General features: G+C 54.3%; 1 protein-coding gene across 1 annotated transcript; it reads right to left on the bottom strand.

The window, feature by feature from the left end:
• Positions 1-15,539: 15,539 nt before the first annotated feature.
• Positions 15,540-17,908, bottom strand: FOXD1 (forkhead box D1). The gene has a single exon (XM_054986966.1). The coding sequence runs from the start codon at positions 17,906-17,908 to the stop codon at positions 16,691-16,693; it is 1,218 nt and encodes a 405-aa protein (XP_054842941.1). The 3' UTR covers positions 15,540-16,690.
• Positions 17,909-25,849: the final 7,941 nt, after the last annotated feature.

Genomic DNA, 25,849 nt, shown 5'->3' with positions numbered 1-25,849 from the left:
GGGAAGGCCATGGCAAACCACCCCGTAACCAAAAAAAAGGCTGCCAAGAAAACGCCCTGATGTGACATTCCCCCATGGGTCAGTAAGGTCTCGGTGCTTGCCTTTACCTTTACCTTCCTACTTGGACGACCAAATGTTTATTCCGTTGTAAGGAAACCGAGATCTAGACTGGTCTCAACCCAAAGGCTGGTTTGAACGGGTTTAAATGGACATTTTTAAAAGGCAGTTTTAGCCTTTGAATCCCTTTAATAACAACAGCGTGACTGGTGGGGTAAATGGATTTACCTTCCCATATGCTGGAAAACTCAAGATCGACGTCCAAACGCCTTCGCCCTGGGCTTGGTGGAACCCCACCCCCCACCCCTTCCAGGCCTAATCACTAAATAAGTGTGTTGTCCTTCTGACGTGTGTAAAACCTGCTGCCTGCCGGTAAGGATGTGAGCGGGCTATGGTTGATTTATGATCAGGAGGATACGTTTTGCACATGCTCAGAGACATCGGTTTATTCAACACCTCCTAAATCCCGCTGGGGAGGTGTAAACTGGCCCAACTCAAACTCCGAGAAAGGAGCCGGAGAAAGCCCGAAGAGCCGCACCGGTTGAAGGGGAGGTAAAAGGCCTGGGGTCGGTGCCTCGGTCCCGCTCGCCTGCGTTCTCTTCCCGCCCTCGGCTTGTCCGGCAAAGGCAAGAAGGCAGGCCTGGAAGGACGGCGGGCTGGGCTCTTCCCTTCCCCTCCCCTCCCCTCCGGGCCCCTAATTAGGGCGAGGTGGGGGGGGCGGTGAGTGTCCCCCAAGGTTTTCACCGAGCTCCTTTCAATGGGAAGGGATCAATGTGGCGACTGTTACCGCCCTTCTGAAAAGCCGCCCTCCCACGGCGGCCATTCAGGGGTCTTTTCACCGGCCCGAGGTGCTTTCTCCTGTGGGGTCCTCAGCCGTCGCAGATCTCCTAATTAGTCTAATGAGAAAGGTGGCCCGAGAGACTGAGGCGGGCGGAGGGCAGCTGGGTGCGTGGGCTGCCAGCCGCGTTTGGGGGCTGCTTAGTCTCCGGACAAAAAGATCGTGGAGCCCGACGGGGCGGCCAAAGGGATTCTCGGCCTAAGGAAGAATGGGGCGGGGGAAGCTACGTGGGGAGGAGGAGGGAGCGCTTCAAAGAGGCCACCTTCTCGTCCCCGGCCGTCTTCGGGAGAAGAAGTGTGGGGGGGGAGGTGGAGAGCTTTCTGTTCTTGGAATAAGCAAAACTAAGCCAACACCCGAAGACAGGCTCCTGGGGAAAGAAGCCACTCTCCAATGCGACTCTCCTGGGCAGTCTCCTTGGGAATACTGTCCCATTTCATTGCCTGGAAGTTACTTCCGAGTAAACATGGAGAGGCCCTGGCTGCCAGTAAACGTAGATATGGTCGGGATTAAGAAAATCCAGCCCAAGATGAACAATTTATTACAGCCAGTTTGATGTAGTGGTTAAGAGCTGCTGAACTCGAATCTGGAGAGCCCGGTTTGATTCCCCACTCCTCAGTTTGAAGCTGGGTGACCCTGGGCCAGTCACAGCTCTCTCTGAGCTCTCTCAGCTCCACCCACCTCACAGGGTGATTGTTGTTGTGGGGAATAATAATGACATACTTGTAAACTGCTCTAAGTGGGCCTTAAATTGTTCTGAAGGGCGGTATAGAAATCGGATGTTGTTCTTGTTGTGGCTTTCAGCGGAAGAGCTCTACGGGCACTCCCGGGCACAGTTACTCCCGCTGGATTCAGCGGCCTGAGACTGAAGCGCCGCCGCCTAGGCTTGCACAGTTAAATGCATACATGTGTTTCTTTTCGGGTGGCTCGAGCAGAAGTTGTATCGGCTCCTGTATAATTTGTTTCAGGTTTCCTTTTATTGTAATAGGTTGTCCTGCGAGCCCTCCGCGTCAAGGCCCGTTGCTACAGGTTTCAATTACGACAAACCCCTCCGTGTAATTACTCTGCTGGCCCCGCGGCTCCTTTTGGACACTGCCCAGGGCAGGAAGCCCAGCTGACCCAGTCCCCAGTCAACGAGAGTAGCCGAATCATCATCCCGGGTATCAGCAGAGCCCCGGGGGGGGGGGTGGCGGCCCGAGAAAGCCGTAGAGTAGCCCTGGGAGGCTGGCCAGTCCCAACCGAGGGCACTTCCTCTGCGCCGGGCTGCCCCTTCCCCACTACCCTCGCGCAGGAAACCAGTCTCCCCAGTCCGGGGCCCTCCTTTGTTCTTCCTGGCCCCCCAGGCTGCTCTGCGGCCGACAGCTGCAGTCTGCCCGAGCAGAAAGCACCAGGAGAGGGGCTCCGGAGCAGGCAGCTGGGGGGGGGGGGCGGGAGGGAAGGCTGCAGATCGGCCCAGCTTGTGCGCAGGTGCCAAACACCGGGTCGGGCCGGGCCGGGAGGACCGGGCCTGGTCCGCCACAAGAGCCACGCCGACGGGGCTCGGGGCAGCAAAACAAGCCCGGAGCCAGACGGCAGGAGAGTCAGGAAGGCGCAGTCCGGCCGCTCGGCAGCCAAGCGCCGAGGCCACGCCTGCCACGGGGCTCCTTCCCCAGCCTTCTGCTCTCTGCTCCTTCGGCCGCCCGGGGCTCGGAGGTCCCCTGCCCCACCGACCCCTTTCCTAGCAGCGCCGGGCTTTTCTCTCTGAACCACAGGGCCGAAAAGGGGGGGGGGGCTGGATCCGACCAACGTGAACACATCTAAAGCGCCGCCGTCGAACCCCCTCGGTTGGGATGCGCGCGGCTGCCTTCTTTTCAAGAACTTCAGGGGGGGGGGGGAGTGCGCACGCGTGTGGTCAAGTTGCAGCCCAGATTTCAAAGGTGCTTTTCTTCCCTTGCCTCTGCGTAGCAACCCTGACCTGGGGGTCTTCCATCCAGTTACTAACTAGGGTCGATCTAGGTTAGCTTTCCAGAGCTAACGAGATCGGGCTACCTGAACCATCCAGGTCAAGGCTCTTAAGCATCAAACTGTCTTTGTATTCCTAACTATCTCCTCAGATCTGCTAAGCTAAGCAGGGCCGGCCTTGGTTAGTAATTGGAAGGAAGACCTCCAAGGAAGTCCAGGGGCACTAGGCAGACGCTGGCAATGGCAAACCATCTCTGTTAATCTCTTGCACTGAAAACCCCAGCAGGGGTCAACATATACTAGCTGTGCCTTGATGGCACTCTCCACCATCATATTCCTGACCGGCACCCCATTTTACTCCTCCCCTTGAACACTGCTTTGAAGCTTATCCTGTGCAATTGATTTCCCAGCTAAACATCTTTATGGGTTGTTCCAATGACATCCATGAAAGTTACTTCAAAGGAAATGGACCGCAGGTTTGGCTGTTTGAATGCCTACTTAAAGCTGCTTGGAATTGGGTGCCATTTAAATCGGAGGAAACTGCAGTTAAATACCTATCATCTGGATTGGTGTACTACTTGGAAGCAGGACTCAATTGGACTTACTTCTAAGCGAAATGTTTAGGGCCGGGCTTAGGGTTCCAGCTGCTTATTCGTAGCCAACGTCTGCCCCCTCAGGTAGAACATCGAAGGCTGCACGGGGCACGCTAACGTGGGGAGCCTCCCTGGATTCGGAGCAAACGGGTCTCAGGCCGGGCTGAATGGCATGTTTCGACCCAGCAGAAGAGCTCCCATGAAGCAGAAAAGCAGCGCCGAAGCCCTTTGGGGTTGGCTGCGCGACTCTTTGGCCCTCGTGCTGCCAGAGCGCACCTCCGGTCTCTTTCCGTAGGAGCTAGTAATAAAATATAGCAGTTTTCCAGGGCGAGCCTGTAAATTGTGCCAGCCACTGGGCTCCAGGTCGTGGCCGGCCTGCTCCTGCTTTGCCCTCTGCCCCGGCAGGAGGGGGAAGCAAAGGGAGCTGCGCTTCTTTCTCGTCAGTCCCGGCCACTCCGCGGAATGGATTCGGAATCCCGCCGCGGATCACACGGATTGCCGCGCCCTCTCCTCCCATTCCTGCTTCTCGCCGCAGCCCACTCGGTCCGCCCCCCTCCCCGCAACAGGTCAGGGGCGCAAAGAGAAGAGCAACCGAGGGAGGAAGGAAGGAAGGAAGGAAGGGGGGCGGGTTTAAACAGAGGCGTTTTAAGAAGGAGCAAGGACGCCTCTCAACGTCCCCCCCCCCTAGTTTCCAGCGAAGGCAAGGGTCTTGGGGGCCAAAAAGGCGAAAGAGGCAAAGCCCCCTCCGATCATTTGCTCTGGACCTTGTTCATGGCTTTGAGAAGGACCAATCGCGTCCAAATGTTGCCAAGCTGGTGGAGGGGGGGGAATGATCCGGAGTGGAATGCGACTAATCCTTTGGGTTCCAGACAACTATTTCCATAGAAGGAAGCCGGTTTTGCAGCCCAAAGATCCGGAGTCCACCGGGCTGGGGATTTGCAGGAGCTGCTCGGGCCAGGAATTCCTCCTCACCGCGCCTCCCCCCGCCCCCCCAAGACCTCGGAGGGCGCAAGCTGGGCTGCGGCTGAAAGGCGACCGGTTGCTGGCCACAAGCCCTTGCAGCCTGCCTGAGCCTGAGCGCCTAGGCAGCATCTGCAGCCGGCTGTCCTGAAGGCTGCGACGATGCTCCCGCTCAGCGATGCTCCCGCTTAGCCCGGGAGAAGTACTAGTACATGAAATCCGGCTACAGTGATACTACTGAGGGACGGAAATCCATTTGCAAACATCTTTGGGAAGTTCCGTGTGCATCTACCAAGAGGTCCAAAGCACGCATAGAACCGTGTAACAGTCCCCTCCCCCTCCCAGCCGGTGCCTACCGCTCAGAAAAAATCGGGGGCGGGGTTACACCTTTATTTCTGCAATGACATCAGTAGACCGTATGGCCCCAATGCATTTTCAGTCTAGGCCCAACCTCTGGACACCCCTCCCCCCAAATGTGGGTTCTATTTACCAAAAGATCCCTTTCTAACTGCAAAGGAGGGGAAATAAATCGCAACCCGTGAAAGGTCAGGTAAATAAAGACGTTGAGGAAAGAAAAGCAAACAATAAATGCTTGTGACTCTACAAGACATAAATGGCATCTGAAAAAAAATGCAACCAACCTCATTTGTTTTGGGTTTTTTTCTGCCTTCGGATGGCTCTCTGTGGACGCAGAGGCCCGCAAAGAGCTACCGCTGCGATCTACAGACCACCCGCAAAGGGGCCCTAGGCCCGCTAGAGAGGTATGGACGCAACCCAAGAAAGAGGAAGGCTTCAAGTCAAATCGTAAATTAAGAAGTCCATCTACACAAGTGTGTGTATGGTTGCACAGAACACAGCACACGCACACACTCGAGGAGGTGCCACCGCCGTTGAGCTGAAGGCGAATTGGGCCAGGAGGGCGCGCAATGCTGGGGAAGGGGGTGATGGCCTAGGAGCCTCAGACTCCTTTCGTCTGAGCCACTTTAGCCTGCTTGTCTTCCTTGCCCGGCGGCCGGCTCGGTCCTTGACAGTCGGCGCTAGAAACAGCAATTCCCCACCCCCATATAGGAATGTCCTTCTCTGGGCAAGTAAAGGAAGCCCCCGATTCGCCCTTCCTGGTTTGCCAACGGAGAGCTCCGGCTCAAAGAGCGAATTGCCTGGCAGTTGTTCTCCAAGGCAGCCCTCACTTTCAAAGCAAAGGGTTCCTTCGCGCCCCTCCCACCGCAATATCGCCTCCAGAGCTGCTTGGGCAGTTTCGCGGCGCTTGCTCCAGAACTCCTTGCTGGGTCTTCTTCTTTGCCATCACTGGAACCCTTTTGCAGGGTGCTGTGCAAGTTTACTCACAAGTATATCCCGCTAGACTATTGCCTGGACGGCAAGACACACTGGACTTATTAGGGGGGAGGCGTTAATAAGTGGAAAGGAGGGTTGCAATTTTCTCCCCAAAATGTCCGAGTGGAGCAACTTGTTTTGCGTTCTGCTGCCGGAGGAAGCAGGAAAGCCGACAGAGAAAAGGCATTTATGGGCAGGACCCGTGATCTGTCCCTGCATCGCACTGGCTCTCCTTGGCACAAACAAGAGTTGGCTCGACCTCCACCCCTACCCGCGCTCATCCCTCTCACAATTTGCGTATTGACTCCAAAGCCACTCCCATGCTGTTCCGGCGCTATTCGGATCGCACACTTATTTAGAAGCCAGTGCCCTTGAATAAAAGGGATCTTGTTTCCGAATAAACAAACAATGGGCCGCCTAGGCCATTTCCCCTAAATAAGCAGAATCGTCAGGGGGTATTTTTATAGAAAGCTATATTGAATCAAGTGGTAGGACAGTTGTACTGAACTGTCATGGTTTTTCTTATCCCAGAGTCCGATGCTAGCCAAAGATCACAGGAAGAAAGTGAGGTGGAATTCAAGGAACCTTCGCCCCAAAGAAGCGGCTGCTGCGAGGAATATTGCAAGGCCCTCCGGAGGCTGTTCCCAGCGCTCTGCGCACCAACGGCGGCAGCTGTCCGGGTTGAGGCCTCCAGTATCACCTCTTGCCTTTCAACAGGAGATGCCGGGGACTGAACCCGCGGCCTTCTGCAGGCCAAGCCCTGGAGGCTGCGGCCCGAGCTGCCCGGCCTTTCTCCCATTTCGGAGCCCGTTTCGCTGGCCCCCCAAATGCCACTGCATTCCCACTCGGCTCTTTTCTCCGGGCCTTCTTGGGGAGGAAACAAGTTCAAGCTCACCAGCTGCCGCGGCCTGACTGCAAGCCTGTAGCCGGCAGCAGAAGCACCGGGACTGCAGAGGCGGCTCTGCGACTTGGCGCTACAGCAACGAGATCAGCCTGTGGAGCAGCCGGAGGTCAAGAGAGCCCTGATCCTTCGGCCCTTTCTGCAGCGCCTCTGAGCGCGGAATAGGAAACGGGGCGTTCTCTCCAGCTTCGAGGGCGCGGACGGCAGAGGCCCGAATACTTCCACGGAACCGCGAAGGGGCCTGGATTGTTGCGCCCCTCCTCTGCCTTGCTTCTGCCGCCGCTTCCACTGGTTCGAGAGGCCTCCCGGCCTTAACACCGGGGCATCCCCACCTGCCCTCCAAGTCAAGGCCAAACCGCTCACCGGTGGCGACGGCTGCTGCCTCTTAATCGTAGGTTATAGATACTTACTTAGTCATTTTCAGTGACCCGGGGAAATCGGAGCCCTTGAATTTAAGCCAGGTACTTCAGAGGGTCCTGCTGAGGAAACGTTCTTCTGACCTTCAAGGACTTCAGTTAAGAAGGCCGATCGGGGGGTTCTTTTTGTTTAACTTCCCCAAAACGAAGACAAGGACTTGAGCTGCCCAAGGGCGCTGGATGGGTCCGCGACTGCCGCGCGGCGACTGGACTGATTTCGCCAAGGGCTGCTCTGCGAGTGTGCTTCGTGAGTCCCTAAGAGACATTAGGGATCCGTTGGTCTGCTGGGTGCCTTGGTCTCCGTTTACAAACCAGAACTCAGAAACCATTTTCACCGGGATGGAGCAGTTCTCTTGATGCTCATCTGAAAAAAACAAAACAGCACAACATAATTGAATACAGGCCAGTGGGTGGGTCAGCTTAAAACTCCTTCTCCTCAGAACACTTTAAAAAATAAACTAACTTGGACCGAGCCCTGGCAAAATACTGATGATTAAGAACTGCCTAGAATAATGTTGAAATCCACTGAGAAATCATTCCTCCTTATTGCTTATTTCCCGCTATTATAGTTTTTTTCTTCTAAAGAACCTCTCCCTGAGGCAAGACAAGCAAGTCCCGGAGCCCACTCCTCGCAGGGAGGAAAAGAAAGCCCTTGAAGGGCTGTTTGGGACACGATCCACCCAAAGCTAAAGCAAGCTGCCCAAACAACTTTTCCAGGGCGCAAAGGTCCGCCCAACTCAGCGGAACTTTCTCCGGAGCACCAATAACCCTAGGACCAGTTGCAGGTGCGCTTCCGGGCAGGCCTTGGGCCCGGCTGTGAAACTCGGGGGACGGAAGAGCCCAAAGGTGTGGCCTTCCTTGCGCTCCGCGGTGCTTATCCAGCTGGATCGCCGCCTTCAAGGCTGCCGCCTTCGGGCCGCCCACCCTTTAAGGCGCTGCCGCTGCCTTAGCTTTAGCGCGCCCCCCCTTGAAGAAATGGGCGCGTGATGCTTCGGAGGCGCGGGCCTGATCCGGAGAGTCCGCGGGATTAGAAGTGTGCTGCTGCTTCGCAGACGGATCCCCGCTGCCTCTGGCGCTGGAGTGACGGGGGCCGGCCGGGGCTCTTTGCCCGGAAGATCCGCAGCGCAACGCCGGACCACCAGAGGCCCTTTTTCCTCTTCTAAGAGCCCCAGCCCGGCTTTCTTCCCTCTTGGAAGCGGTTGGAGAGACCTTCGCGACACCGGCGTCTCAGCTGCTGGCGGGGTCCTTGGCCTCTCGAACTCTCCTTGTGAAGAAGTGAGGAAGCCGGGCCGCTTCAGCAGCCCCGGGCGGAGAAGCCCCCCCCCCTTTCGGTCTGAGAGTAGGATAAGGGCGCTTCTTTTGGGAGCGGGCTCACTTCTCAACCCCAGCGGAGGCCTGGCGATTTCTGAGACTGGCCCCTTCCCAGAGACACAACTCTGTGGCAAGAGGAAGTCTTCAGTCCAGGCACCAGAGGGTAAGTCCCACTGAGCAGAGAGAGCCAGCCTGGTGCCGCCGTGGTTAGAGCGTCAGACTAGGCTCCGGGAGACACAGGTTCGAAACCCGCCCTGCCATGGCAGTTCGCTGGGTAACACATTCTCAGCCTAGCCCACCTCACAGTCTTGAGGTGAGGATAAAATGGAGGAGCGGAGAACAATGTAAGTCGCATTGGATCCTCACTGGGAAGAAAGACGCCAGTAACTGAAATAAACAATACCCTGATTAGGATCGCTCTTTCTTGGCAGGCCAAAGACGTTCTGGGCGTGAAGTCCTGCAATTTCTTGGGGACAAAGACCCGATGATTGTAGAAAATACTCTAAAATGCCTGGACAGGAGTCTCCTGACCAAAAGCCTCCTTCGTCCAGATGCCCAAAGCCTCCGACATCCTCGCTCCCTCCCTCAATTCATCTTTATTTCCAGCCGGGCCTCCCTGCCTTCATTGCATGACAGAAGGTGCTACCTGGCCCGCTTACTGAGGGGTTTTGCGAACGGAGGGCACCAGCAGAGCCTTCCCCCGAGACCCTTCCCCATCTGTCCGGTCTGCGCGCGCACACATAAAACCCGTTCTTCCTCTCCCGGGAGAGCCGTTCAGCTCCGAAGGGAACAGCTGGAAGCAGAGGACGGGGCCCTTTAGCGACGGCTGCCTGATCTTCACCGCCTCCTGTGACTACGGCCTATCAAACTTGTTTCCTGGGAAGACGAAACCTCATGGAGTCCAGCGCAATTTGCTTTGTAGGTGGAAGGAGAAATCCAAGGGGACGGATTGCACTTTCCTCTAAGGTGTTTGGGATCTAAAGAGCAGTGAGTGAGTCGCGGCGGCCTTGCATCCCACGAGAGGAGACAGCCTAGATCTGGAGAGCCGCAGAGGCCCACTGGGGACCAGGCAGGACGCGCCCGCCCCCTTCGCGCCTGTTTCCAACCGCTTGAGATGGTCTGTTCTATTTCTTAAAATAGGTTGCCTTAGAACTATTGAAATCTGAAGATACAGCAGGTCTCTGGCCTTGGTGTAACTTTTGGACCTGTACCCAAACCGGAAATATAGATGGAAGAATTCAGAACTGTCCCAGACTTCCCAGGAAAGGAGCAGCTGGTTCAATGAAAAGGTCCACTTGTTGTGTCCTACCTTGCCAACTGCCTGGAGAAAAAAATATCTATCCTGTCTCTCACATAGAGGCTTTATAGGATGTTATGTGCTAGGTGATGTTATTTACCATGAAAGGCCATGAAAGGCTTCTGCAAATAACAGCTCACATTAAACCTCTATTAAAGGGGCAGGACATTTTTCTTCAGGCAGTTGGCAACTCTACACAAAGGACAAAGAAAGCTGGCGCTGATGAAGAAAGCGTTTGAAAAGAAAACACACAAGGTCCTAACATTTGCTTGTAGGTTTATGGGGCCACCACCGCTGGAGCAAGGCACCGCCCGATGTGGCTCAGAGCGGAGATACAATCAAGGGCTATGATAACGGAACAGAATCGTCTTGATAGCAGGCAGAATTTAAGCTGTCACTAAAGAGAAACTAGTGGGCCTTGTGCAGAGGAAAGGAGTAGGCAGGTTGGGAGCGGTGGGTGTGCTTCCAGGCTCCCGAGTTGAGCTTCTGAAAGAGGAAGAATATTCAGCTAGGAGGTCGGTCACCTCCGTGCCTTGCTTGCTTGGAGGTTTCTAGAAGGCACCTGACTGCCCAGTGGTGGAAACAAGATGCGGAACTAGGTGGGCTTTGGGGGGGGGCGTAATCCAGCAGGGTTTGTCTTAGGTGATGGTCTCTGGAAAGGCACGGATTTCTTTCCACCGAAGGCCTCCGGCTTGGAGGAAATCCCGAAGCACACCTAACTGGATGCAGCAGGAGCCTAAACAGGTTCTACTCTTCGGTTCCCCGTCTGTGAATTAGGAAGTCAGTCCAGCTGCCTTCAACCAGCCTGCCACTCCGCACCTCAAGCGCCTTAACTCTAACCTCCAAATGTTCAGGGGCCGGTAAATCTTACGGGGCTCGAGGGGCGATGCTCAAGTGCAGAGTCCGCAAAGCAGAGGCGACACGCGGAGCCTCGACGGGTCTTTGCGTGCCAGCCACAGCGGGCTGCATTCGCCGGAGGCAGCCCGGAGACCCCCGTTTCCCCTTGCTCGCAACCCACCAAGTGCCTTCCGGCCAGGCGCTCCGGTCCCTTCCAAAGACCCGAGAAAAAAAGAGTCTCTTACCAGCAGCCACGGGGACCGTTACCAGGCTCGGGTCCTCTGGTCCGTTTCCTGGGAGAAAAGGGGAGCTTGGCGGGGCGCTTTGATTTCTAGCAGGAAAAACCTCCTGATGAAACAGGCAGGAAAGAAGGGGAGCAACCGCAGCACCTGTGAAAAGAGCAGAAGCCGAGGGCTGTAGGCCGCAACAAGACCTCAAGGGAAAGCAACCGAAACAAACGGCTGGCGAAGCTGCGGGTCTGCGTACCGGCCCGGCTCTGGGTCTCGAGCTGACCCTTCTGCGTCCGGCTCCCATTTATTGCAGCCGCTCAGGTAGAAGAACGACGAGGCGATGGGTTTTTATTGAATGTCTTTTTCCTTTGGGAGCCTTCTGGAACTGCTCTACGGAGAGGGGGCGTCTATTTTTTCCTCCTCTTCAACCCAGGGGGTCTTGCTGTAGAGCAGCGGAAGCGAAGGCCGAGCACCTCTGGCTCCCGCTCTACAGGATTTTTATCTGCCCGGGAACATTCAGCGCCCCCTCCCCCCCCCCCCCGAACGCGAACACGCCGCAGAAACCACGCTGTGCCCCCCCCCCCCCTGCCCAACAGCAAGCGACTTGCAGCCTGCAGCCAGGACAAGCGGCAGGAACCCCTCCCTGGCTGGGTCTCATTCCACTGGGCGTGGAGCTGCAACCCCCACTGCCACGTGGCAAATTCTTTTTAAATGGAGGGCGTTTCAGAAATTGCCGGCGATACATCTTTTTGGGGTTTCCAGTTGAAAGAAAATCAGTTTTCTGCGGATCACATTTCTGGCTTCAGACTTGTGCTTGCAATCTGTGCGCACCTGCTTGGAAGCCAGTTCCGTTGGCCAAAGCAGGAGCGATTCCCCAGTAAGCGTTCACGGGACCACAGACGAAGGTTGCAAATCCAACCAACGTAAACGCTGTAGCCTTACATCTAGTTAAAGGGCTTGGCGTTCAAAGCAGAGGAGTGAGGAAGGCCTACGGTAACAGGAGGCCCTGCACGGGAACTAGGCTGCTGAAGAAGCCGGGGAGTAAAATAAAAGCTTTGCATAGCTCATCTGGACAGAAAAATAACGCGGATTGTTTTTAAATAAACACACACGGAGCCCCAAAAGGAAATTGTGTACACTCGGAGGACCCTGTAGGACTCCTCAAGGAAGTAAAGCCCAGGCCCGAAGGCTATCTACCGGATGTCTCTCCCCCTATGAGCCCGGGAGGACTCTTTGATCCAATGATAAACAGCTGCTACTGGCCCCTGGCCCCAGGGGTGCCGTTTAGGGTCGACCAGAGCAGGGCCTTTTCAGTCCTGGCTCCAGCCTAAAGAGATCAGGGCCCAGCCGGATTGGCTATCCTTCTGTAGGGCCTGTAAGACAGAGCTGTTCCGCCAGGCACATGGTTGACGCTCTGGGCCTCCCTGCCAGCCTCCTAGAGAAAGCCCTGACCCTACAAAGGGTATCTACCACCTAGCCTTTGCCATATGTTTCTGGAGGTGGTTGGGTGGTGGTTGCTGGTGAAATCTGCTGCCCTATGTTTTTCAAAACCTGATGCTGTATTGCTTGTTGTGGGTGTTCTTTTTAAAAATATTTAAGATGTTTTACTGGTTTTAAAGTTATTGTATTTTATATTATTGTATTAACTGGAATCCGTCCTGAGGCTGCTGGTGAGGGGAGGCCGGAATACAAATCGAATAAAATAACTAAATAAATAAATAAGTAAAGGCATTTCGAGGGAACCCATGGAAGTACTTACCGGGGCCGATGGGGCGGACCGGCGCCAAGCACAGTCCAGGGTCGGCTGCAGGAGAGTGCCTGAGTGCGGCGTGTTTTCCAGCCGACTGCGGGTCTCGAGGGCCGAAGTTTGGGCTCGAACACGACTGAAGGACAACAAGGAGGTCTGAAGAGAGGAGAAGCCGCGGCTGTTTCTCTGCAGAGGCCGCAGGAGACGGACCGGAACGGTTGGATGTTGCGGGCCCTTTCCCGGAGTCCAGAGCTTCAGAAGAGACTGCAAACCCGCGAAGCATCAAGGAACAGAAAAGTCCGAAGCAAAAGGCGACCCCTGCAGCCGCCCTCAACATGTATGAAGGAGTTTTTAAAAAATGATACAAGTTAGACGGGTCTGTGCCTGTTCAAAGGCACCACTTGAACCACCTACTGGAGTCAACGCAGCACACGCTGGTCTGCTCACTTCCGCCCTAAACAGGCGAGTTAGAAATCAGCTCTAGACATTTTATTGAATCTAACTTCCAAGAGAAGGGCTGGATCGGAGCCAAAGGCGGTGACTTTTGCACCGCTGCCCCGCAGATCGACCTGGGGGTATTTCTGCCCCCCCTTTCCCAGTCAGGTTTTACACTCACGGCAAACAGGGCACCCCAGTTAGCTGCCTTCCGGCCGCTGGGAAAGGCGGCAGGCAGGCGACTTGCGAGTGACGTGGCTCTTTTCTTCGGGATGCCTTTGAACAAAGGGAAAGAGCTCGACTCATCGGAGAGAAACGGGTTAAAGACATTCTAGGGGGGAGGGAGACAAATGCCACATCCGAACTACAAATGAATGAATCAAAGGGGAGGGGGCGCATATATAGCCAGTCTGTTAAGGGACACCGTGTGTGGCATTTGTATAAAGCCCACCCGAATACATAAGGGCTTCATTAAGTTCCCAATAGATAACATTTGGTTAAGTCCATCCCGAGATTAAAACACTACATAATAGCACCATAAACGTAGGAGCTGCTTTTTGTGTGGTCCTTGTTGGGGCACTGATTGAAACATCAGCTCTCCCCTAGACAAGCCGCCCCCCGCCCCCCCAATTCAGCCCTGGTAATTCGTCTCTCGGGCCGACGGGGGATATGATGAGGAGCAAAAAAGGGACGGGTTAATGAATCCGCACTTTGTAGTTCGGGGAGAAAAGGAGAGCAGGAAGACGGGGCGGGAGGGCCGTTTGACACCGTCGCCCGGCGGGTTTTTAAGGCTCTGGCCTGTCAGTCGGGCTTGATCTCCTGCAACCTCCTCAAAGCCAAAGGCGAGACCCGAATTCCATTTGCAAGCCAGTGGGGCGCCCCTTCATCCCGCTCCTTCTGAGCCCCATCAAAGGCCGACCGGCCTTTGTTACCGCAGCACCTGCTCCCAGAAGTCGAGCCAGCCCCCTTTCTGCCTGGGCCGGGCCGGGCCGGGCCGGGCTGCCCACCAAGGCCCTTCGGCACAGGCAGGCGAGCAAAGCCCAGGGCAGAAGGAAAGGAAGATGTTCCGGCTGCCCTGCCCACGTTTCGCATGCGGGAGCCAGGCAACCAGAGGGGCGCAGGCCGGCCCAACCGAAGCCTCTGCCCCGCTCCGCTGCCAAACCCTCGCCCCTACAGATCCCCCCGCCGCCCGGGGATGTCGGGCCCAGAGCCCTGGATCCAACAGCCAGGCCCTTCCTCCCCCTCCCCAACCGAACTTCCGAACGGACCGGGGAAGTGGCAGCTGCTTTCCGCCTTGCCTGGGCTCCTTTTTCTCTTATCCAGATAAATTGGAGCCCAATTCTCATGAGACTCCAAGCAGCCTGGGGGTTTCCGCCTCTTTCGGAGAGGCTCACACACAGCCGGAGCATTTGTGCGGAATGTAGCCGGGATTTCGGCCCCGCAATTTACTTCTAGGGAGTAATCTTGAGACCGGGGAAGGGAAGGTTTGCTTGGGAGAAGGGCGTTCATCTTCCAGCGAAGCTGGTAGGAAGCCCCCGTCGCCCCCGTGAGTAGCTTCACCTTCCACAACCAAGTCCAAAGCCCCCTCCCGCAAGTCTGCCCCGCCGACGCCAGCGCCACTACGCGAGGCCTCCTCCTGCCGCCCTGCAAAGCACCTGCTGATACCTCCCCCCCCCCCCAGCGGCTTCGCTTTCAGCCCGACGACGAGCAAAAGTCTCGGCAGGCGTCGCTGCGGGTGCCTGGCGGGCTCTTCAGGGGCCAAAGCCGCCCTTTTGCCCGCTGCGCGTCTCCTCCTGCTCCAGGCCGGGGCCGAAGAAAACTCCAGCAGTGCCGGCCTCTGAAAACACACGCAGGCGCAAGCCCTGGCGAAACAAGACCTGCCGCCCCACGTTTACAATCAGCGACAGCATTTCCCCGGTGGGTTTTTTCCTTTTCCGAAGGAAAATGGCAGGAATATAGAGGACAGGTTTGTTCTGACCCCGAGATGGACATGCGCAGACCTCGAAGGAACCTGCGACGTTCCGCTTTACTTCTGGCGGGCAGATTTCAGCAGCGTCTGGGTTATCACGTCGCTCATTCAAAACCATCTTCCTGGCTTTTCTATCCTAGGAGCAAATGGGCTTAAAACGAAACCGTATCACGACATGTAAACCATTCACAGATTTCAGAGGGGAAAATCTGCGAATTAACAAAACCTTCTGACTGTCCATTAAGGAAAGGACAACAATTTGGTGCGTGTGAGAGAGGGATCACCTCACTCATTAACAAATCACTTGGGGGCGGGGGACGGTTTTATTTGAGATGGGGTTTATATCTATATCGTATAGATATGGGTCATTCTAGTCATACCAGTAACATTAACACTACTCTGCAATTAATATAGTTTCCTATTTATCCGTATTTTTTTTAAAAAACTGAGTGTGTTCACATATATATATTGTGTCTAGGCCTAGTGTAAACACGAGGAAAGGCAGTGTTACCTCCACTGAAAAATCTAAAAATGCAAACACCCCCTTCCCAAAGTAACCCGTGTCATTTAACTTTTTGGAATTCATAGACAATTAAGATGCGGTTTGGATTTAAAGTACACTTCAGATTTCTTAAAATAATCTAAATTTATTTGATTCAGATACAAAAGGTTGTTTTTATAAAATATCACAGCCTGTAGAGTAAGCTGAAATTATCCATCACCAGTTTTCTTTGGTTAGTCCTTTCTGTTTTCACGATTTTTTTTTATTTACAAAGGCTTCAAAATAATCTTTTCACCGCCTGATATATCAATAAAGTCCCTATGCGGGCCTCGCCGGGAACCTCCACCGTGGCCGCGGTCCTGAGCTCCAGACCGAGACGCCCAGCTGGGGACAAGGGGGCGCTGCTTCCTGGGACGTTCCGGGGGGTCCCACTGGCTTAAGTGCAGCATCTTCCCTGGTGCTAGATTGTGGGCCGGTCGGTGAGCCTATTGGAGGGGGGGGGGGGAGGATTTTGCGGTGCTGCTTTTCAACAATTGATGATCCGTCTACCCAGGAACCAAAAGTATTCGTAGGATCAAGTAATACAGTAAAGCAAGTATTAAAAGTTTTTTGAGGGGGGGGGCACTGGCAGTGCAATCCTAAGCAGAATCAGGACGTTATTTTCGGGAAAATGGACTTTAGGATTGTATGGTGAAGATCTGAAGACCTAAAGCCAGTTGTTGTGTTTATTTTGTCGAATATTAATGGCTTTATTTTTGGAAATGTGTAAAAAAAGTGTTGTTACAAATAAGAATGGTAACAATAACACTTGCCAGTAATCTTAACAATATTCCTGGTAAAGAATATGCATAAAGTACATTTTCTTTTTAAAAAATCCTCCATAGACTATTATGATACAAAAACACAGGTTAAAAGAAATGATAATCTCGACTCTTTTCTGTGTAAACATGTTAATCATTTCATATATAAAAATACATAAGAGAACTACATTGAAATAAAGCATGTTGCTTGGCTGTCCTTCCTCGAGATACGTTTTTGTGTGTTTGTCATCATTAAGGTGTGCTTATGTGGGCCTTTAGGTTGTGGCTGCGGTTTCGAGCACCGGACCCAAGAATTTCTGACCGATTTAGGCTACTGTTTTAAAGGAAAGAAATCCGGGCCCCTCTTCTGCCAGCGTCCCTCTGCCTGTGCAGCATGCAGAAATGGCTTCGCATAAATAGAGGGGCTGCAGCCCAGGGAGGCGCCTGCCTAGGGAAGGGGCTCTCGGCGTTCCTTCCCCAGGGAGAGCGCGCGACAAAGAGCCCGGCTCCTACCTGCGGCGCGGCCTTTAGCAATTGGAGATCCGAGCGGCGAAGTTCTCGACGGCGGCCAAGGCGGTCCCCGGGCGCAGAGCCCCGAGCGAGGCGGCGGCGGCGGCGGGCGAGGGCGAGGGCGGCGAGGAGGCCATCAAGGAGCGGGCCAGGCCCGGCAGCCCGGCCGACTGGGAGGCGCAGCTGCTGCCAGCGGCGGGGCTCAGGCTGCGCCCGATGATGCTCTCGATGGAGAAGGGCGAGCGGGCCAGGGCCGCGGCGCCGCTCTTGGCGTGCAGCGAGGCGCCCAGGGCCGGGCTCAGCTGCGCCGCGTAGCCGAAGCGAGCAGTCCGGGGCGGCTCTGGCTGCGGCGGGCCGGGCAGGACCGGGCTGGCTGGGGCTCGCCGGGCCGGCGGCGGCGGCGGCTGCTGGAAGGCGAAGAGCGGCGAGGCGGGCGCGAAGGGCTGCAGCGGGAGGCCGTAGGCGGCGGCGGCGGCGGCGCAGCCGTAGGGAGCGTAGGCGAAGGGCGGCGGGGGCGGCGGCGGGGCGGCCGGCAGGAAGGCGGCGGCGGGGGGGGCGGCGGGCTCGAGCCCCCGGAGCAGCAGGTCGGGCGGCGGGAGCGGCTGGCGCTTGAAGCGCTTCCTGCGGCGGAGGAAGGAGCCGTTGTCGAACATGTCGGCCGACTCCGGGTCCAGCGTCCAGTAGTTGCCCTTGCCCGGGTTGCCCGGCTCGCGGGGGATCTTGACGAAGCAGTCGTTGAGCGAGAGGTTGTGGCGGATGGAGTTCTGCCAGGCGGGGAACTTCTCCCGGTAGTAGGGGAAGCGGCCGCTGATGAACTCGCAGATCTCGCTCAGCGTCAGCCGCTTCTTGGCGCTCTGTAGGATGGCCATGGTGATGAGCGCGATGTACGAGTAGGGCGGCTTCACCAGGCTGCCCTTGCCGCCGCCGCCGCCCGCCCGCGGAGGGCCCGGCGGGGGCGAGGCGGGCGGCGAGGGCGAGCCGGAGCCCGGGGAGCCGCCCGCCGCGCCGGCCCCGGGGGAGCGGCCCAGCTGCGAGCCGCTCTCCTCCTCGTCGTCCTCCTCGTCGTCCTCGTCCTCCTCGCCCCCCGGGAGGCGGCGCCGGCGCAGGGGCTCCTCCTCGTCCTCCTCGTCGGCGTCGTCGTCCTCCTCGCCCGCCTCGCCCTCGCCCACCACGTCGATGTCCGGGTCTTCGGCCAGCGCCGAGGCGGCCGCGGACATCTCCGCGCTGAGAGTCATGGCTGGGCCGCGGGCATCGGGGCGGAAGCCCGGGCGGGACGGGCGACGCCCTGGCAGGCCGGCCCCGGCAGCGCTGCTCCCGCCGGCCCGTCGCCTCGGCCCTCCGCCGGCGCGCCGGGCCAAGTGGCTCCCTTCCCGCGGCTGCCCTCGGACATGAATGGAGCCGGGCGGGCCGCGGGGCGGGCGGAGGGAGGGCGGCCGAGGGCGCTGCAGGCGGGGCGGGGCTGGGCGGCCCGAGGGGGGCGGCCTTTTCTTCTCGTGGCCGGCCGGCGCAGGGGCGGCCCGTCACATGGCTCGGCGCGTCACAGGCGGCCAGAGAAGCCGGCCGGGGAGGGGGAGGCGGGCCAGGAGCCTGGCCAGGAAGAGCCCCCGAGCGCTCCGGGGGGAGGGGGGCGATCAGACCCACGCCCCGCCCCGCCCCGCCCTGCCCCTCTGGCAGCCCCCGCCCCTCACAGGCGCGCCCCTTCGCGGCTCCGCCGGGCCCCCCTTCTCTGGCCGCTTTCCCTTTAACAGGCCGCCGACCTGCCCCGGCCGCCCCCCTCGGGCGCTGCCCCCTCCCCGCCAGCTCTTTCCCTGATCCGCCTCCGCTGCTGGCCAGGCGCGACCGAGCGCGGGAGAAAAGCCCCAGAGAAGCTGCCTGCCCGCTCGCTTCCCCAAGTCTTCCTCGGCAGGAGGCGGGGCCGGCTCTTTCCGGGCAGCTCCAGACATCGCCGACCCCGCGAACGCAGCGAAAGGGGCCCCGGCAACGTCGGAAAGCAGAGGAAACCAAAGCAGGGGCGCCTTCGGCTGGGGGTGGGCGGGGAGGCAGAAAAGTCTCCCTAGAAATCCTCGGAGCTGGAGCCTTTCAGTCCGGGCCCGACCCTGCGGGAGGATCTCCTGCGCAAGCCCGATGGAAATAAACGGGAGCCGTGCCGAAAGCGCGGGGCTTCGGGGCAGGCTCCGGTCGGTTTCAAGGAGGCTTGCGAGGGAGAATTTCCCCAGAAGTTGCTCTAAAACGGTATAGGTGAGTTTTCTTCTTCCTTTTTTAATGCTGCGAACAGGAAGCAGGAAATATCCCCCTTCCCATGCTTGAAGGACAACTGAAGTCTGGAAAAGGCGAGGATTGAACATAACTGATTGCTACGCCGGAAGCTTAAAAGAAATAGCGTGGCTTTAAGACAGGTCGGGTACGCAGTTGGAGGGATGAGATTAACCCCTCGACCCAAGGTACACAGAAGTTAGATATCCCGTTGGAATTGGTGTGACTCAGTCCGACGGTTACAATCCTGCGCACTCTTACTAGGGAGCCCCTTCCATAGGAATCAATAGGCCTTACTTCTGAGGGATCTGGTTGCCTCTCCGTGCAATCTCCTGGAAAGTTATTCCAGTCTAAATCCACAGACTTCAGTAGGCTAGGCTGGAGTAACTCCTCATAGGCTCGCACTGTCTGTGTCTAGGAAGAGCTCGAGGAAACGCTCATTCTCTTGACTCGGGGAAGATAAAAGAGCGGCTCGACTGCCTCCCACGAATTCCGCTTCTTGATCCAAACTGTTCTGGGAAAGAAATTGCTGGGAAAATCCGGTTGACATTGGCACAACCCGAATGTTCGGAATAGCAGCCTTCGGCTGTTCTATCGCATAAGCCTGTTAGGGGTGACTTCAAAGATAACTTGTTTCTTCTTTAGAAACCTTGTGTTTACTAGAAATTCTCTCATAAAGGCCATAAATGTTTCAGGGTCGGACTTGGGATTACTCGAATTTAGGACGCAAATAAGGTCGGCCTTGGGGATCCTATTTAGGTGAAAGGCCACATAGATCTTTTAATAAATAAATAAATACATCAGGATATTATAGGCCCATTAATATTATTTAATTCTGGTTGCATTTATAGTGAAATGAAGCTGCCTATATCCATTTGCCACACCATTGCTACATTTTCTCTGGACAAGAGAATAAGAGTTTTCCTGACGACAATAACACCCTCAAATGGAATATCGTTTATCTTGTCACCCTTCTGGTATCAACAAAGATTACCATCCTAAAATACACTCGATATGAAAATGAAATCTTCTACAGCAATGGGACTTCCTTCCAGGTGATTAGAAACAGGAAATTCTCTTGATAAAAGGAGCCTCGACTTCAATGGAATTCATGTAGGTAGCGTGGCCTTAAAAACCACAGAACTCAGAATTTCAATACACACCAAAGAATCAGCGCATCCGATTGAAATCAGTGGCAAAAATTTCACGGAATTTAACCAAGAGGAAATGCTCGTTACCTTTCCCTAAATAAATTGATTTTGCTGGAGATTGCTGAGTGGTTATCAGTACAATATTAAGAACACTTTCCCTACTGAATAGACCTGCTTCGGATTTTCCCACTAATTCCAGCTATTTTAAAACAATTCACACAAAAGATAATTTGGAATTATGATAATTTGGAATAATAATTTGGAATTATGAATAAGGGGAAGCGTTTACTTTACCATTTCCTGGTTTCACAAGTTCCCTTACAATATCAACTAGAAAAGCTGTAAAAGTTTGAATTATTTTGATTTCATTTCCCATAATATTTTATGGTGGTAAATGTTTAGATCGGAGTTAAGCTATGAAAAATATGTCAAGGTTGTCCTTATAGACATTTAGAAATAAGTCTTGCTTAAGGGTCCGGTTCTTACTTCCAAGTAATTGAGTATGTGTGTCAGGGAGGATTTAAATGGGCGTGGTAAACATGAGCATAGCTCTCTCACAGGCAATAGAATTGAAGGAGTTTAACTTTAGAAGTTGTAAATATTTGGGGGGGTCTCTGTTAGGAGGCACCCGAACTTGAAACCCTTGGATGGGAAGTCAGCACTCTTGATTCTAACAGCTTCAGCTTCTAAGTAGGTGTGCTTAGGATGGCTACTTAAAAGCGGAGGGGGAAAGCAGAGTGGAAGTTAGACTAGATGCCATTTCCTGGGAGATGCTCTTTTGCGAGAAGTGACTTATTACAGGCAGATCTCAAGCAACCCAAGAGCATTCGTCGACGTTCGGCAAGCCCCGTCTCGCTTTGCAGGTTTCCTCTCGCTCCAGCCCGCGATTCCTCAGCTCCTTCCTAAGCGCTTTTGGAAACCGGCAAGCCTCGACTGCCCGACAAACCGGCCTCGAGTCGCCGGAGAAGCTGTGCGCGCTGCCTCAGAAGAGGGAGGTGGCCTCCTGCGCTCCCTCCTCCTCCTCTTGGCTTCTGGGTTCGCAGCGTTCCCTCCCGGAGAGTTTGAGCCTTCGGCGGGGGGGGGCAAAGCCAGCGAACTTTGGCGGGGAGCGAAGCCGCGGATTCGAACCCAGGGCCTCCATAGCCCGCCCGGCCGCGAGAATAGCTCCCGGCGGCTGTTCTTCGGCGGTTCGGCACTTGTCAAGGGGCAGCCACCCCGAGGGTCGGGGCGAGAGGCGGACAGGCTGGAGCTGGAGCTCCGGAGGCGCAGCCCAAGTCCCAGTGCCGAGTCACCGGCGTGTTCCGGGCCAGCTCCAGAGCTCAGCCCGCCCGAGCCTCAGCGTGGAGGAAGGGCGCCACCTGCAGGCGAGGGATATCGGGCGGCGCGGCGTCCTTCAACCGGCCCCGAGCCACTCGGCGCCTCTCCGCTCGCCCGGGCCGGATGCCGGAGCCTGAGCAGCTGAGCCCCGGCCCCGCCGCCCCCTGCGGCGGAGCACGGCCTTTCCGGCGCAGCAGGGCAGGCCGGTGACCTGGCAAAGCCTCGCGAGGAAGCACGAAGGATCGGCCCGGCCACGGAGCCGTCCAAGCGCCCCGGCCGGAATGACCCTGCCCGAGCTGAGGCTGGGCGCCCCGAAAGCCGCGAGCCTCCTGCGCGCCATCCTTTGCACTTCGGGGCTCCTTCGGGGTCTTAGCAGCGGAAGCGCTCGTTTGGAGCCCACCAGAAAGACCTGCCTGGCCAAGGAAAGCTGCCCGATTTCGGCGTGGCAGGTGCAGTTCGGGATGCGAAACGCCGCAGCACCGGGACCAGGAAGTGGGGGGGGGGGAGAGCTGCTACTGCGCGGCCCACTGACCCCCGCATGGCCGCGGGCATTTAAAGAGGTGTTTTGAATTCGGAGGTAATGGAAAAGAGCCCCCTCGCCCCATGCTGAAGTAATGTTGTCCCCGGCAGTCAAACCCGGTGGCTCAAAGTGGTTGGAGAGGCCCCCATATTCTCCCTGAGCGCCTTAGGAGGAAACGCGGAAGAGTCCCAAATCAATTCTTCAGGAGTTTGGTCCGAGCTGGGGATTTTCCAACCCCGTGGGGCTCCTAGAGCGGGATACCAAGGTCTTTGGACCTCCGCCTCGGGTTTCTGGCCGGCCTCACGCACACACACACCCCAGCCGCTGCGCCAGCCGAGAAAAACAGGCGACTCTTTCACACGCGCAAAATCCGGACCCGAGAGCCTTGAGCGACTTTTTTCGATCAGCAGGAAACCTTCACACAAGTCCGCGAAGTTCAAAATCTGGAACAGACGCGCTGCATTTTTCAGACATTGATAAGAGAATTAAACTTGAGTTTTGCTAATATTTTCAAGGATCATATATTATTTATTGATAGCGAGAACCCCCCCCCCCAACCAACCAAAGACGGGCTAGGGCGGCTAATTTTCACTCCCGCTTCATTTTCTCTCTTGCCCTTCCCCTGAGTTCCCCCTGGAACCTGCGCTCACGGGCGGCATGAATTGCTGCCTGATAATTCTGAGGTCTACATACAATTTCTAAGCCAGGTTAAGAATCTTTTCTTTAGTGCAGTGTTGATGATATCTCCTTAAAGGTTAGGAGAATAAACTTTCTTAGTCTTAAAGGTGCTGCTGGACTCCTGTTTTATTTGTAGGGGGTGGAGCTGTCAGTGAATCCAAGCCAATTATCACCTGCTGCCTGAGCTCATGTACAATTATGCAGGAGTAAGGCCTGCTCAGAGCAATGGACTTACTCCTAAGAAAGAGGTCTTAGGATTGCTGCCTTCCTGCCAATTAGTCCACCAGTACTGGGATGTTGGGAAGGTCCAATAGATTTCTTCAAAATTGTATTTCCATGGCTAGTAGATGAGAAAGGGAGCCAATAATAGCTCTTTTTTTACTAGGGTTATTGTCTTCATTCATGATTTTGATTTGACAGAAGTCTGTGTTTCTCCCATGTCTCTGGGGAAATTTGAGCACCATAAAAGCTTTGATTTTAAAAATCTTTTGATTATATGGATTATAGTTGGGGATAGCTAGCCTCAGCACAAGCAGCACAGGATTTGCCTCAAAGCCCTTTCTATCTCCGGTGATAACAAAAAAGGGAATCTTTTGATGGGCTCCGTCGGAAGATCTTTCTGCACAGGGCCGGAAAAAATGGGAAGGCCTTGCTGTTGTGGGGGGCAGGAAGTGTCTCAGTGGGTGTCTTAAACAAGAGCGTGCAGGCCCCACTGAAGTCCAAGGCAAGTCCCATTGTCTTCCACAGTTCTGGGTTGTTCAGGCCTGTTCTGTTTCAGAAAGACTCGACCTGCTGCTTCCTGGGGCAAATCCTCTGGAGCACCAAGCTACAGAGCTTCCGGGCAAGGATCATTCTCATGGTCCCTGCTCAGAGGTCAGGCTGCCTCATCCTCTGCATCTTCTCCTGGAACCATAACCTCAGGATGCTTATTTGGGTGGGGTGCATGAGTGTTGGTCTTTATAGCTTTAAAAAAAATCTTTCCCATCTGTCTGCCCATTAAAGCCCTCAAGGCAGCTAAAAAACAACTGGTACATGAAAAAGCAATTAAAATAGTTGAAGCGATCAAGAGCAAGAAGAATAAAAAACCAATGCTTCCCCCAAAATAAATCAACCTATTGAACAGCAGCAAAAGAGCCACTGGAAAAAGTCATAAAGATTAAATGAAGACCAATGAATGAATGCCATGAATGGTCAAAAGCTCAGGCAGGCCTTGTATGACACCTATAAGGTAATACGCCAGTGTGGTGTAGTGACTGCTGTGTAGGACTAGAATCAGGGAGAACTGAGTTTAGCTTCCCTTTGACCTTGGGCCAGTCACTCTCACTCAACATAACCAACCTCACAGGGTTATTGCAGCGATCAAACAGAGGGGAGAATGCTGAGACCTGCTTTGGGTCCCCATTGGGGAGAAATAAGGGGTATAAATATCTAAACAAATAAATAAAAGGATGATGTTCCAGAGGGCGTTCCAGAGACAGACAAAACCACAAAAAATCTCCCCTCTCTAGTTGCTGGGTGCTTCACCTCAAAAGATGGAAATTCAGAGAAGGTCCGTTAAGGAGAAAAACAGGCCCTTCAGATAAGTCCTGGCACCAGACTGTCTACCAAAGTAATCATTTTCCCAGGTAACCATATATGATACAATCATACGATTGTGGGAAACAGAAATAATTCATTAGAGAAATTCTTCACAGTAGCACTGCTTATCCATAAGTAATTACTAGGGGTGTGCTAGCAAAATCTTCCTATTTCAATACTTCTTCATCACAGCAGTTACATGCTGCAAGTAATAGTAGTGAAATTAGAACAATATTCACATCACAATAAACCATAGAAGCAACCTGTATACTCACAAATACAATTATCCAACAGATTTCCTAGGCACACCAGCCGTGGCTCTTGGGTGTATGTCTACGAATTTCAAATGCCATGAATATATTACAGGAGTAATGAAGTAAACCATAACATTTACAGGGCCAGCGACACAGGGAGACCGCCCCCAAGTAGATCATAGTTTATGTTAAGCCCAACTGGGAAAACACTATTTAATTTATGAATCCACCAAGTGTCTTTCCTAAAAAGATCCCGTCTGACAAAACCGGGGTCTCTGTGCTTGCTAACATAAAGGACAGAATATTGCATATCAGTTTCCCAATGTCCAGCTGCAATAAAATGGAGAATCGGCGGGGCATCTTCTATCTTACAACGGATTAGTGAAAGGTGTTCTTGAATGTGAGTCTTAACTGGCCGACTGGAGTTTCCTACATACATTTTGTCACAGGCACATCTAATCAAGTAAACAACATCGCCAGAATTGCAATTAGAGAAAATGTCCCTAGACAGTCCCAGTGTCCTAACCCGTTCAGAGGGCATTTCTGAACATTATCTTCTTAATTACTGTTTTCCCAACCAAAGTCATAAACAGCGAGCCATCACCTACTAAAAACCTACTAGAGTTTACTGCCAGAATTACAATGTGATTTTACTAGAGTCACCAAAAATTTAGCCACACTCAAAGTGTGTTCATCTCTTAATAGCCAAGAAGATTTCGTTTCAAGAGAGATAAAATCCTGCTTAAATAGAGGAAGAGTAAGTTTAGCTCTCCAATCTAAAAATTCAGGACACTCCAAAATAATATGATCTATACTATCCATTTGGTTAGTATCATATCCACAGACTCTGTTAGATTATGGAATACCACAACCCTCCCAACAACACCACTGCTGACAAGGAGTTCAATGGTGCAAGAATAAATGCATTTCTATACTTTGGGAGAGTTAACTCAAACAAGTAATTTGGCATTTTTATCAGAGGAGGGGTACCAACTGAAAGAGAAGAGCATGCTCCGCAAGCTCTAATCAACTTGCTATTATAATCAAGATCCCTCAAATGTCTTTTGATTAACTTACTCAATTCACTACTATTCATATTGTATTGTATGGTATCATATCATATCTCATGGGTGATGTCCAAAATACAGTAACAGATCCAGGAACACTCTGAAAACAGATTCTTAAGAGGGAGGGAGGGAGTGCCCCTCCACCCAATGCAGGCAATGTCCCACTTCCCAGATCAGCCATTTAGACTGGAGTAACTCTGCTTAGGAATTCACTGTTGGGGTTTTACAAGTCAAACCCAGCACTTTGAACTAGTCAGTTTCTGAGGCAGTTCTCCTGAGTGCTTGGCCTCAACATCAGTATTGAGGGAGCACAGAAGAAACCAGATGATTTTTTTCTATCAGGATGTCTCACAGTTTG

The sequence above is a fragment of the Eublepharis macularius genome, chromosome 8, assembly GCF_028583425.1.
Source record: "Eublepharis macularius isolate TG4126 chromosome 8, MPM_Emac_v1.0, whole genome shotgun sequence".
In the NCBI taxonomy this organism is placed as follows: Eukaryota; Metazoa; Chordata; class Lepidosauria; order Squamata; family Eublepharidae; genus Eublepharis; species Eublepharis macularius.
This window is presented reverse-complemented; position numbering and strand designations above follow the sequence as displayed.